The sequence below is a fragment of the Ovis canadensis genome, chromosome X (genome assembly GCF_042477335.2).
Source record: "Ovis canadensis isolate MfBH-ARS-UI-01 breed Bighorn chromosome X, ARS-UI_OviCan_v2, whole genome shotgun sequence".
Classification (NCBI taxonomy): Eukaryota; Metazoa; Chordata; class Mammalia; order Artiodactyla; family Bovidae; genus Ovis; species Ovis canadensis.
Genome location: NC_091727.1, coordinates 20989963 through 21004734, shown reverse-complemented (window position 1 = coordinate 21004734; position 14772 = coordinate 20989963). Strand labels below are relative to the sequence as shown.

Here is a 14772-nt window from a genome sequence, read left to right as displayed (position 1 = left end):
ACCCAAACTCATGTCCATTGAGTCAGTGATGCCATCTAACCATCTCATCCTCTGTCGTCCCCTTCTGCTCCTGCCTTCAATCTTTCCCGACATCAGGGTCTTTTCAAATGAGTCAGCTCTTCGCATCAGGTGGCCAAAATATAATAAACCTACGCTTTTGCTCTAAAAAGTGTTTAAGGGAATCGATGAAAATCTAGAGCACTGCTTCATTGTACTATCTTTATATTTAATGGCTCATAGTAAAATTAATGAGATAAATTAGTACTTAAACTTCATAGTTGTGTAAGAATTAGAAATCCTTAGTTTTCAAGATAAAATAAAGAATTTTGGTTAAGTATGAAAGTTCACTATCTACTTTGATAATGAAATTGTATATAGTCATATAATAAAAAATGGACTAAACCTCACTCACATCATATATATGAGTGTTTTCCCTCTCAGTGAAAAAGTCACTTTTGCGATCACATTCTTTTACTGGAATAAATGTGTTTGAAGAATGATAATCACATGGAGAAAAGTCTACTTAATGTGACAATCATTCCTAGCATTTTTAAGGTTTTTTGGTTTTAAGATGAGAAAGCTTTTATTATTCACAATTCAAATTATCACCGAAATGCCTATCCCAGGAAGACAAATGTTTTTAATGTAAGAAAAAAAGAAATGCTTAGATGAGTTTAATTAGATAAATCTTTCATCATGAAAATAAGGGGGAAAATGCCATGGCTGTAACTATAAAAGAATGACAAATGCAAAAACTTTTATGACTATAACTTCAAGTGAAATTAGAAAATGCTGATAATTTATACGAGGCTGTGGTACAAAGGGACTCTGATATATGTATTTTCTAACTGATATATCAAATGACTGTGTGACTAGGTAACTACTAATTTGACTCAGAATACAGTTAGAACATTCTGTTAAATTACACACTAGACTAAGAATCAATTAAAGTGAGAGATGAGACTCTAATTATGAATTTTCCTGAAAAGTATGGAGCATTCAAGCAGTACTACCAAAACAAGTACTATGGTGTTGATACTTCAGTCTCTTACATTCTCCTGTTTTTGTAAATAGCATATTTAAAGCTTTTTATTGACTTCAATCTATTGCCTTCATATCTGCACCACAGATATGGAGGACATATCTATATTCTTGGAAGACAGAACTATATTCTTTAACACTCTTGTCTTCTGAAATACATTTTAAATATGTTGTCTAGGAAATATTGTCTTTACTACAAGTTCCTCCCTATCCAAGAGAAAAGGAAAGGACATAAAAAAAACTGCAGAGATTTGCTAAAAATAGTTTTCTGAGTTTATCTGGACATGTGGCACTCTGACAAATAAGGTCTTTTAAATAATCATTTGTCCTGAATAAAATCTTTCCAATGAAAACAAACCAAAAGAGGCATTTCCTATTTGAAATACACATGCTTTTATTGTTCCTTTTACAGGAATATTTTAAAAGTCCAACACTAGTTTAATTAAAATTCAACTTACAGTTGACTAGGATATCGAATGAATCTGTATAACTGATTGTAAATCAAACATGAGTACAAATTATATATTAGTAAGATTTTTGAAATACCAGCTTAGCAAATTATATCTTCTCACAAACCATGTTCTCACAACATTTAATTTTAAAAAAAGACCTTAAATGTTTTTAAAATTGGCTGTAGTTTTATTACTAGATGACAACACAGGATTTGCAGACATGCCATGTTGTCATGTAGCATTTAGATTGTTAAATGTCAGTAGCATCATAGCCAATAGAATGAAGCATTAGATGTATTAAAGAATAATGAAACATAATTAAAAAGAGGAATTTCCATGCTTTGATTTAATAAAGAATTTTAATATTAAGTATAGCTTGAAAACATGATACATTAAATTATTGTTTTTGAATGACTGCACAACTAATTTAAAAACTGAATCAAATACTTTGTGATTGGTATTAATTATCTCCATTTAGTGCTGGCCTTTTCCCATAATTTTTGTATTCCACAGGCTGGAAACCAGAATGCTTTTGGACAGAATGCATGATGGCACAGAATTATATTCTTCCACCTGCCAGGAATTTCAAATAGGAATTTGGAACATGAAATAGAGATAGAGCCTCCAGAAATCTGAAAATAGGCTTTTAAAGCAACTCATTCTCTTGCAAACTCTTTCTACTTTCTGAAAGAAACATTAATGAACTAACCAAGTGGAAACTGTAGATACAGAGGTATTGGGGGGAAAAACACTCTCTCTCATTATCATCCAAGAAAAAAAAACTTCCTAATTACATACATTTAAGAAGGCATAAAAGTTACCTGTAACTTTGTCATTTAGAGAAAAGTATGGAATGCTCCAAAGTAACCTCAGATTTCTTTTCTTTGTCAAAGAGCCTCACTGATTTTTTTTCACTTACTAATATAATTCTAAATTGTTACTTTTATATTAGTTTCCTATTATTTCCTATTATATGAGATAATGTTTATATGATATTTAATGTAGAGTGTTTAATACAAATCATGGTTATTGTTATTACTAACTAGAGTACAAGTCTCTATGTTGTTTAGTTGCTAAGCCATGTTCAGCTCTTTTGTGACCCTGTGAACTGCCAAGCTCCTCTGTCCATGGGATTTCCGAGGCAAGAATACTGGAGTGGGTTGCCACTTCCTCCTCTGGGGGATAATCCCAACTGAGGGATTGAACCTGCATCTCCTGCATTAGCAGGAGGATTCTTTACCACTGAGCCACCTGGGAAGCCCACAGTCTCTATAATGTAATGTTTTTTTTTTTTTTTTTTTCCAGAATGTGCTCAGAATTCTTAACTGAGAAAATATTCAAGGTGTTCCTTGAGAATTTACTTTCACAGTTTTCATGCACTGAGGTCAGTCTTTGGCTGGAAGCTACACAGAACAAAATGATGGTTAGTTTGATACCTGGGAATATATGGTTCTGCAGGAGGAGGGGGGATGTAGAGATCCTGAAGGGCAGAACTGTCTCTTTTGGTGGGTGTACTGATGGTGCTGGAAGGCGTGGCAACGCTGCTTGTGGGACTTCTAGGTATAAGAGGCTGGTTAAAATGAAAAAGAAAATACATACGCACACAAACAACACACAAACAACAACAACAACAATGACACATAGTTATCATTTTTAAGTGATCTATTTCTACAAAGTTTTTGAACTTGGCTGAAATCAAGAAGTATGTTATTTAGCACATGGATATTCCTTTGAATCTTCAAAAACAAACAGATTTCCATTTAGTTCCTAACTCACCTTATTGTGTGGCATAATCAGTTAAAGCTATTTGTAAGGTAATAATATCACGCAGTGTTTCATAATGGAGAGATCTATCTCACAGTTAGAAACTTATTTGAATTTGGTTTGTTAGAATCCCACTTTTGAAAGAAAGATAATAAAAACTAACTTCCAAAAGAATGAGTTCAGTTATATCCTGACTGATTATACAAGAAAGATTATTTCAGATCTTTTCCCAAAAGAGATGCATTATACCTCTAAGTCAGTAGAAAGTCACAGATTCTCAGAAAATGTTACAAAAATAGAGTATGAAAGGCTAATATGAGAATATTTCCTAGGAAAATGTACTTCTTCCATAAACAGTACTGTCTTCTCAAAGTCATTTTATGGTACATCTTCAAAAGTATGGTGATTAGTGTGACACAATCATTTCACTTGTCATAGGCACACACATTTACCATTGCTTAAAATAACTTTTAATTGTATATCTATAGATCTTATTTTCATGCCTGTATTTACCTATTAAATATTTTTTTTAAAATTAAGATATTCTATTTACTGAATTAAGCAATACATCAGGGTGCATTAACTTATGAACACTCCCAATTCTAAGCATCACAGCATTTGGAAATGATATTGTGGTTTGAGAAATTAAAGTGAAACTAAAATTCACACATGTTCATCTTACAGATATCTGACTGATTAGCTACATATACAATAACATTGAGAAATAAGAACTTCAATGTAATTGCAAACAAAAATGATGATCACAAAATGAGCTGCATCTTCACATGACAAGATGTTGCCATTTTAGCCAGTATGAAAACACTTTTAGGATAGCTGTATATAGACCCATAGTTCTATTACTTTAACATGTATTGCTTGACACTTAAAAAATGGCACAGTACAACTATTTTATATTATGACAATATTTTTGTACAGATAAACAAAATTTGTTCAAAAATCCAAGCATAAACACAATACAATGTAGGTCCCTGGGGCAGGCTACATAGTTTATGGCTCAGTTCATGGTTTCTGACCTTCCTTTTTACACAGCTCACCTTAATAGCTTGAAATCACACATCCTGCCAAAATGATGGTTAAGTTTTAATCTATGTGAAATAGAAATTAAAGAAAGAGAGAGAGAAGGGAAAAATAATTGATAATTTATTTTGGGATTCTAGAATACTTTATCTTACATGATATTTAAAAAGTCTGAAAGTTGACATGTCGAAGAATTTTGATCTATTTTGAAAGCATACAGTAAAGGCTATGCTGTTTAACTACATTTAAATGTGCTGACTTTGGAATAGCACTAAGTTAAACTATGTGTGTCTTTTAGAAACAAAAATTTTGGCAATGGGAAATCCTGAAATTTATATAGGTAATCAGGAGTTGCCCATACAGATGAACACCATGAAGCCTGAGGAAATAAAGAATTAAATTCTTTCTAAGAATGTATTACAAGTCTCTCCAATAGATCTTTGAAAGATAGGATCTTTAGGTTAAGTGTGATCTGTAATGTGATTGTTTACAAATTTTTCCTGTCAGGATATCTTATTATTAAATACAAATGACACTAAACAACAAATCTAAACAAAATTTCATAATTATAGAAATGTAAAGAAAACATTCATTAAACAGTACATTACTTGCCAACATTTTCTATAACTGATGCACTGAGAGAAAAACGTATATTCAGTATGCTTTTTAAATGCTCTAATATGCTCGTATTTTAAATTATCTTTAACACTATGAGTGAACTTAAAAACAAGTTCTAAAAACATAACATTAAAAAAATAATCTAAACATTTTTTATTCTCTTTCTTCTTTTCTAGGATTACTACTTTAATTCTGGAGACTTTTCTCCTTTTATTTTACCATCTGTAGAACTAAAGATAATTTCTCTTGGTATCTATCCCTGTCCTCCCCAAACAAAGAGGTAGGAAGGAAGGAAAAAAGGAGTAGTATTAGTCAGTGATTACAAGTGAAGTGTGAGGTAAGGACCAATAAAAGTATTTTCTTCTGCCTGGAGTGTTACAAGGATTGTCTATTTAGGGTACTTGATCTTTCTCCTTCCAGGAACTTTAAATATTAGTCATGTCAACTTCCTTCAAATTGATATTTTCTATAGGTTTCTATTTTTAGCACAGATTTGCTATTAATGTTCTCAGCACAGTTAAACTAGCAAAAATGTAGAAGAAAAAGACAGATATACTTAAACAAATAACAGGTTTGATTGTCTCAGCTGGTTCAATTAATTCAAGTCGTTGAAAAAAACAACTTATACTTTCAGAGAAATAAGAAATTAGTCGATTCAGTTAACTCTACTTACTAGTTACTTTATAACTGGTAAATCATAGAAAACATTTAAATTGGGTTATGCTGATATCTAGCTAATTAAATCAGTATGCCTTGTACTAAGTATAAGACACATGATAAATAATAAATTTATTCAGTATATTTTTGTTAAGCTAATTCAAACTAAAAAGTAAACATTATTCTTGAGAATATTTTAAAGAAGACATTAAGCAATGGAAAAATAAAGTATGGCAAAATAGAATCTCCATGGGAAAATGGAAATAGCTACTTAACCCCAAAGGAAATTTGTGATAATTTATAACGCCTTTAAAAAGCTCTAAGTTAGGACAAGAATTGAAACGTTACAAAATATAAATGACAAAAGAATGAAAATGGCATTAAAGAACATTAGAAAGATAGGCAAAATATGACTAAATAAAGCACAGAATAAATGATGCTATTAGTTGAAATTATCAGTGAGAAATTCCTAGGTGTAACAAATGCCATTAAAATTATACCTACCACCAACTATCTAATACACACACGAAGTGGAAAACACAGCTTCCCTCAATCAAAAAGTTCTCTCTGGATTTAATTCAAAATAGACATATGCCTGAATTCAGACAAAAACCTAAGTATGTGAGTATAATAATGCAGAAGGATAGTTTTTCCTACCTTGGTAACATTTACTTTAATAATTTCTTCATAAAATAGTATAAGGAAAGTAGTTTACCATTGTACTATAAAGAATTTCCAATTTAAGGGAAAAAAGTAGAAATAAAGGATAATATTTTTTTTAATTGTTCCACTTTGCTATTTTGACTCTTTCTCTTATAATGGGAAAATCTGCATAGGAAGAAAATTAAGAATTATTATCACTTATGGATAAAATACAAGGGTATTTTAAGACTGCATCTTGTAACTCAAGCAAGCATGAAGCTTCAGTATAACTTGATCCACTTCGGTATGCAATCAAGGATGACATGGATCCATCTTGGATTCTATCCAAGTGGGTTTATTTTCTGAAAGGACCTTTCCACAAAATTTATTTTTCATATCTCAATAGTTCTAATGACAAAGCTTTCCTTCCAGATTCAATGAAGCCCCAACAGGAAGAACATATTTTGCATACATACTGTTACTCTTCTAAAAGAAATCTATGACAGATTTTTTGGGGCACAGGCATGCGTATTTTGAAATATCCAAATCGTAAATAAAATGATCATATATGCCTCTCTTCAAGTATACAGTTATAACCTTAGTCAATTAATGATAAGTTACTACTATGAACAGGACTCAGAAGTATATTATATTACGTACACATACATTTCTCATATTGTCAGTTTGAACTCTATAAATACCTTTAAACTGTATCCCAAAATATGGCACGGCACAAATCTTCCTCTGAATCATGAGTGATGAATTTAGTAAAAAGATCCTACTCCTCCAGTTTAAACATCATTGGGAGGCTGTGATTAGTATAAACTAAAATTTTCAGCTTTTGTAAGGGATCACTGAAATCTCACTTTAAGTCCTCTGATGGCTCAGGGCCTTTCCTTGTTAGAGATTCTAACATCTCTAAGGTAACTGAGCACATCTGGAAGGCATTAATGTACCTCTGAAAACCATACGGCCTTAAAGACTATGAGAGAAGAGCGGCTATACCTAAAAAACTACAGTTAAAGTTAAAGGTTTTATTGGAAACATTTTACATATTAAGAACTCCTGGCAAGCATATCTTAATTTAGTTGTCCATCTATCTGGTAAGTGACCCAGCTTTCATAGAGCTATATAAAGACTTGAATGGAATCAATGACATAAAGACTGCCCCAATGTTAAAAGATGAAAATGGTGCATTACACATTATGCAGTTATCTGTAGAACTCACTAATGCAAATATCACAAAGAGTTTGCTTTGTCTTCCAGAGGGAAAATACTCATTGGAATATGAGTGATTACATCAAGTAGAAAACCTGGCCATTAATTTTCTTCACTCTTGGGAATAAATACAGACTCAACTGGAACACAATACCCCATTATTTTAGCACAGAACATTCACACAAGCCCTTAGTTCAAACACATTTTTATTATAATTCCAAAACAAGTACCAGAATATTGTTTTATGTTAGCAACTCTGAGACATCTAAAGAAATGCTCCAGAGAAAATGTATTCTGGATTTTGGGAGGCAAGAAGTTGCAAACAATCTTGTAAATTTCTTGATCATATAAAGAATACTAGATCTAATTTGGAAAATTATTGGGCATAATTTTTCCTGGGTTAAGATTTTCTTAAGTATTCAATGATTTGAAAAGAGTCTAAGTAAGAGAAACACATGTATTCTAAATTCTCCCACTCTGTTTTTTTCTCAGCTTTTTCTAAAATACAAATTTATAAATACAAAAGACTTGAGTCTTCTTCTTAAAGCATGTAATCTTCTCTTTCTTATCAGACTACAAAGAAAAAAACATTTTTTTTCAACCACAGATTTGATCAGGAAGCTTTATCTATATAAGTTAAAAACAGATCTATGGGCATAAAATTATGTACATGATTATATAACACACAAATAATATACACTTTAGAATCACATCAAAAAATGGCTTTTTCCAATTAATCATCAAAATTTGCACACTACTGAAACTACCACTACGGTATTTATGCTGTCCACTCTTATGGGCATAGTTAACACTGCAACATTAAAACTGAGCTTCCAATTTTTTCACCTTACACTACACATTATTTTTAGGATATTAACTAAAGAAAGAATAGGAAGCCAAAGAATAGAAAAACTAAAAAATAATTTTTTATATTAGGTGATTATTTGTAGTCTGTGTTGACATTTTGAAAGCATTTGGTTGAAAACCACAAATGTGATTTAGATCCTTTAATTAATTTGCTTAAACACTGGTGAACAAAAATCTGATGTGACAACTGCTTACAGCTATTTACTAACTTGAGCATGTAAAACATGTAATTGTTTCTGCCTCCCAGTCAGCACAATTACATTTTTAGTTAAAACTTATTTTCTTCTCTAGTGTCATATCTAATATTAGTTACCTTCCTTCCTCCAAAACATGCTTTTAAAGCAAAATTCTCAGAAACATATAAACTTTGCTTCTAATGTTTCTTTGGCCACCCCATCCTATAACTTTCATATTAAAATAAATTTTATTATTGCTTATGTTTTTATTTTTACAGTGACTTCAACCATTCATATTCCTATGTATTTGAGATGTAACATTATCAGTGTTCTTCAGTCGCTGCACCAGTTGATAGACAAAACTGACTACTATGACTATTTGCTTTCCATTTCTTTCTGCGCAAATGTATTTAATTTAAATATCCTGTAAAAATGGCATCAAGGTAATGCTAAGCAATAACATTTAAAGTGAAAAGCACAAAAACCACACAAAAAATGATCACTTCAATATAAAAGACTTACGGATTAGAACAGTCTAGGAGCAATTCTAACCATACAGCTTGATATCATTTTACATTAAAAATGTCTAATGAAACCTGTATCAGTAAATCGAATTCCAGCACTGATTTTAGTGATTATTTTTGAGATGCATTTTCACCAAAAAAAAAAAAAAAGTTGGGTTCCTAAATGTTTAAAATTGTTGATTCCCAGTGATGATTTCAATCAATATTCTCACCAGTGTCCAGCTAATTCTCCCATACATCTCTTTTAAGAAGAAAACAATACCACTCGTGCAAGCTGGTGACCTATGCACGCTAATTTAAGACTACAAACATCAAAAAATATACACTGAGGTTTATCCATAATTCCCCAGGATTTTTTCATTCAATTTCAAGGACTTGACCATAAGCAACCACCATGCTTACCAAAATCCAGGACATTAGTAGAGGGTGCTACTAAGGACATGTTGTAAAAACAGTTCTCAGAAAGCAAGGAATTGCTAGTTTGCTTTCTCAGAATAAAAGATTCTACCTCAGGTAGACCATCTCTACTATATATAAATGGGTGCAGATGACAACAAATTCAATTCCAGATTAAATCTGCTTGTAGTATTTGACTAAAATATCTTTAAGTCTTTCAGTTCTATTGCAAAATATTTGAGAAATCAAGTTTAACAAGAGTTGCCAAATTTCATGAAATGTACTAATGAAATTGCTCTGTGAGCATGAAGTTGAATTGTATGCTTTTGCTTATTTGGCTATAATTCCACAAATGATTTTCAAAAGAAAATCCAGATTAAAATTTGTCACTGGAGTTAATTAATAATAGAAGCTACTATTCGTTTTAGAACGAAAATGACTTTTATTAAAACATGTGTATTCCTCAAAAATCTACCTTAAGGTAGATAAGGTTATATTTTAGTTGTGCAGGTACAAATTATTTCCTTATTAGTTTAAAAAATAATTATTTCTTTTTTAGAATGAAGTTGTTCTCTTTATGAGAGGCATGTATTAGCATCTAGCTCCAAACTACACAAATTTTGCTATACTTTATCTGAAAATACTAAGCCTGGTATCATAAAAGAAAAAGATGAAATGGATGTATTGAGGTTAAATATATGCCACAGATTGTTTCTTTTTGTAAACTCTATTTGAAAAAATTCTTAATAGACTATTGGTATACCCTATGAAGAAATAACCTAATGTCCAATTCTTCACGCTTGAACATGCAAATTTGTATTCAGGTGAGTTAATGGGCATTTTGGCTCCAACACACCAGAAGCAGGACTACAGTAAGAATGGCACTTGTGTCTGCACAGGGGACTGTTGCTACATTAAGCACTTAAGTTTCACATATGAGGTCCTTTCTTGGCCACTAGGAAAAATATGTAGTCTCAGGCAAAGTTACAAAGAATCCACAACAGCCTGTAAGACTTGATCATCCCACTATTTCTTTGATTTTTCCCCTTCTGGAAGCAGTCTACTTACAACCTCCAGATCCTGGAATCTTCAAGCTTTGTCCATTTTGGTTGTATTCATTCTCTTAAAATCCTAACCAGATAGTTTCCATTATGCTTCTGGTGTCTTTTTGCATTTTAGCACAAGCCCAAGCCTTAATACCAAAATGAAACTCTGTAATGGTACAATTTCAGGTCTTAGGAAGATATGGTGGTGGGAGATTTGGTAGTGGTGTGCTATGTTATAGGACTAATCCATTGCCCTTACTCTTAAGACTTTGTTTTACTACCACCTGTAAATATTTACTTAAAACTACTCTTTCTTCTGCTTCTTAAAGTCAATTTTCAAAGTTGAAAGCAGGGTCTCTCCTTGCCTCCTCCAACCCATTAATAGTATTGTTCATCTATAAAGAGTCGAGCTTGGACAATACATTTTAGGTGAACTAAATGCAGGTGAAATAACGAATTTATAAAAATGTCAACACATATAAGCACTTATGTAAATACTGATTTTATTTTTTTCTGAATTCAGCATTCTGAAAAAGTAAATTTACAAGTATACTCACAGTAACTGAATAGGCAATAAGGAATAAATATACTTAGTGATCTGATGAGGCACATTTCTTGGCATTTAGGAATGAACCTAGAAACAGTGTCTTAAGTATCTATTATAATTAAGGAATGGTGTAGAACAATTTAAAAAATTAAAGTCTTTGTTCTCTGGGTTTAAACACACACACCAAATGTATGTGTAGCAAAGAAAAAAAAGTCTTTCAATTATTTTACAATTTTCTATAAAAACGATTCTTAACTAGATATTATCACTAGCTTAATTCCCCAGTTTGTGCTCGTGGAAAATAACCTAAATGGGGACCAAATCATCAATTTATTTTCTAGAGGTATTCCCTCAAATAGAGTTCATGGATCAACAAGAAATTAGCGTCTTTTTGGTGTTCACTGTGAAGCAGAAGGTTCTAGAGAGAAGCTGTTAAATTTAACCACACATATAGAGAAGAAAACTTAATGGCTGAAAGGGTCTCTTCTTCAGGGTTCCCACCTTTCAGGCTCTGAAGAAGGATCTTTGAGGAAGACATGTCAATAGAAAACTACAGAGTGGAACAACAAAGTAACTTACAACGTAGTGAGAAAATAAAATGATGTGATGGGAAGGTCTGATTTGCTAATCTATGACTTAATGAGTCAAATACTGGTCTCTAAACTTTAATGATCATCAAAAATCTTTGATAATAAACATATACTGCAAGTCAAGTGCATTTGGACATATTAATATAGTTTAAAATATAGTTTTATATATCTTTATTTGAAAAAATAGATTCACATTAAAAATTTAAAGATCTTAATGTTCTTTTTATATTTTTATCTTATTTAAGTATAATGCAACTTTGAGGCCAAGAAGTAGGAAAGTTTTAAACAATGAGAAATCATTATAATCTATAAGGCCATTCATGTGTAATGAAAAATTGAGGATTTCAGGGGGGGAAAAAAAAATCAAGACTGGTGTAAGGTACTAACACAGAACTTAATAGCAGCGATAACAATGACATTTTCATTTATTGCTTTTCTTTTTAATCTGAACAGGAAATGTTCTATTTCAATGGGTGACTTTAATTTTTAAAAATTAAACTTCTATGAAAAGTAATGGTCTTCTGTTTTAAAAGTGCAGGTCTTGTGAAGAGTAAAATTTTCTTCTATGATGTGTTTAAACATTATAGCCTGACTGAAAAGGAAGAAAATGTATTATTTCCTTGTCTTTATCAATCAGAATATTTTTATCAATTCCTAGATACCTCTGGTTCTTAATGAACCTAATTTATCAACATCCAGAGTAACATTTTAGAGTGATGTTTCATGCTGAAGAAAAATGCAGAATTTCTAATGTAACAATTTCCCTGTTTTTGCCTTTGTACATGGTGGAAATGAAAAAAATGATCCATCAGGAAGAATGTAATAGGTACATTTTAATTACTATCTAAAACTTTCTCTACCTACGGTTCAAAAACAACTATTCTGATCTCATGAGCTGATTTAAAAGAATTCTATAAACTATTATCTGGTTTCTTCAAGAAGTGTATATGGATATAACTTTTAAATGGAAGATTATATCACAAAATGAAACCTCTCACTTTCATTTCTATCCACATTTTAGCTTCAAATAACTTGTGCTTTTCTTTGGAATTATGCTTTAAAATGTTTAAAAATTAAGGCAGGGTTCTTTATCATTTGATTTTAGTTATAGTGATTTTGAAATTTCATCACAATTAAGCCTATTAGGATCAGCTGTGAAGAGATCATTTCACAAACAAATTTTCAAAAGCATACAAGATTAATCCATATGCTGCTGAGATGAGGCACAATAAAGAAGCATTACTGAGATAATCTATGGCTAAAATGATGGTGTATGACTTATGATTAAGCTTCATTACCTGCAGAGCAAGGGGCTTCCATCTCATATTTTTCAGTAAAGCTGGTGCTGAGGTAAGCATGCTCTGAGGTCGCTTTTTCAAAGTTAAGATAACACCACTCGGGTCCTCTCGTAGTGCATTCACCAAATTTTTCAACTGCCACCCCACCTGGTAACCAGCAAAATCATTACAATAAAATTGAGGTACAGTATTCAAAGATTTAATGTTCTCCCCCTTTAATAAGATTAGTAAGAAAAAAAAGAAAACCACATAATTGGTGTACCATCCTATCAATTTTCAGGAGCTATAAACTCAAAAAGATATTTTATTTTTGAATTGACTAACCATGTTATTGCATTAGAGTCCATATCATTATGAGATAACAATGGACATTTACAAGTCAAAGCAGAGACTAAGATGGTATCCAACCAATAGAATAATTTAGAATTAAAAGAAATTATGGCATTATTAATGCTGCACAAGGTGTAGATCCAAGCTTTGTTCACAACTTACAATTTAAGAATCCGCATGCCTGAAACAAAGATTTGGCAATGTCCTGAACTTACAAATTAAACCACATGCTTGCTCATCACCATCTTTTAGAGATATGTGGTACTAGTGTCCCTAAGTGAGACTGACATTACACTACCAGTAGCTAGTACTGACACACCAAGGTGACATTCTGAGCGTGGAAGACAGGATTGATCAAATAAACCTTTAACCACAATATAGAGTAAGAAATGACAAGGTAATGCTACTCCAATGCAGCAGCTATTGAAAATGTGTTCCAAAAGACTCTATAAATTTAAAATAAACTAAATTTAATGAAGCCATCATGTGATATGTGGATATCACCCCAAACATATTGTATAATTAAACAGAAGTACTTGATAAATGTCCAAAAACCTGACTCAACTGTTATCCATGTTACATTACTTATTCTTTTACATTATTGAATATTTGTTAATTTGCTTTTAAGACATACTGGTTATGCAGTTATTTGAAATCCTAGAAGTATTCTTTAAAGAAACACATTAAAAACATCTATTATTCCAAGGTTTAAAACAATATATTTCACATTTAAGAGAGACAACCATTTCTTCCAACTCTAATGGATTAGAAATTTATGCTACATAAATTATATAAATGTGTTATATAAATACAGTGGGTCAAAATTTATCCTGGATTGCAAGCAAGATTCAGCCAATGGTCTGAAAATGATCTAGTTTCTTCCTAGGCACCCAAATGAAAGGGAATGGATGCCTGTGCCTATTCACCATGTTTTTGCCTGGGAGATAATGCTCAAGCTGTAAAGAATGAGCACTTTCATCCAAATTAGCACAGATCCCAGAGACTATGATGAAAGAGGTACTCTGGACCACAGCCACTGAAGGATAATGAGATACTTTAGTTTATATGACAGACCATTCATTTAAACTACAGCTTCTACTCTAGCTAAACTGAGCGATGGTGAAGAGAAAGAGGATAAAAAGGAAGCAAGATATTATAATGCTTAAAACCTCAGGGTCTCAGGAATCAAAATGATCATTATGATACTTGCCTAACATGAATAACAGGCTGTCAATTTTTTAAAAAATCACTTGAATGTGGATCAGCTACAGCAATGATATTGGTCAAATGTCTCCCATTATATATAAGTGGAGATTATTACATCCCCAAAGGTACACTGATTCTGATTCTTCTGATGGCTAAGAAGTGTCCTTACAGCCATTTCTATGAGCCAAGATCAAAGCAAAGTTAGTTCAAATTCAAGTATTAATTTTGCTTGCCAAAAAAATAAGTGAGCATATTTTTGAATATCAGGTTTGGAGGGAGAAAACATACTGTTTATACAAAGAGTTTATGAACAACTTATTAATGATAACCACATTTTATCATTTATTTTATTCATTTAGATA

At 31.7% G+C, this 14772-nt stretch overlaps 1 protein-coding gene across 5 annotated transcripts in view; it reads right to left on the bottom strand.

Annotated features, from left to right (window-relative positions):
• CNKSR2 (connector enhancer of kinase suppressor of Ras 2) overlaps nucleotides 1–14772 on the bottom strand; it is a 286604-nt gene that overhangs the window by 115484 nt on the left and 156348 nt on the right. For 3 of the 5 annotated variants that reach the window (XM_070291441.1, XM_070291442.1, XM_070291445.1), the window contains exons 9-10: nucleotides 12875–13021; nucleotides 2930–3063 (exon numbers count right to left, since the gene is read on the bottom strand). In XM_070291441.1, coding sequence (XP_070147542.1) covers nucleotides 2930–3063; nucleotides 12875–13021 — 281 coding nt within the window. The remainder of the gene's footprint in view (nucleotides 1–2929; nucleotides 3064–12874; nucleotides 13022–14772) is intronic. The other 2 variants (XM_070291444.1, XM_070291443.1) reach the window with 1 other exon arrangement.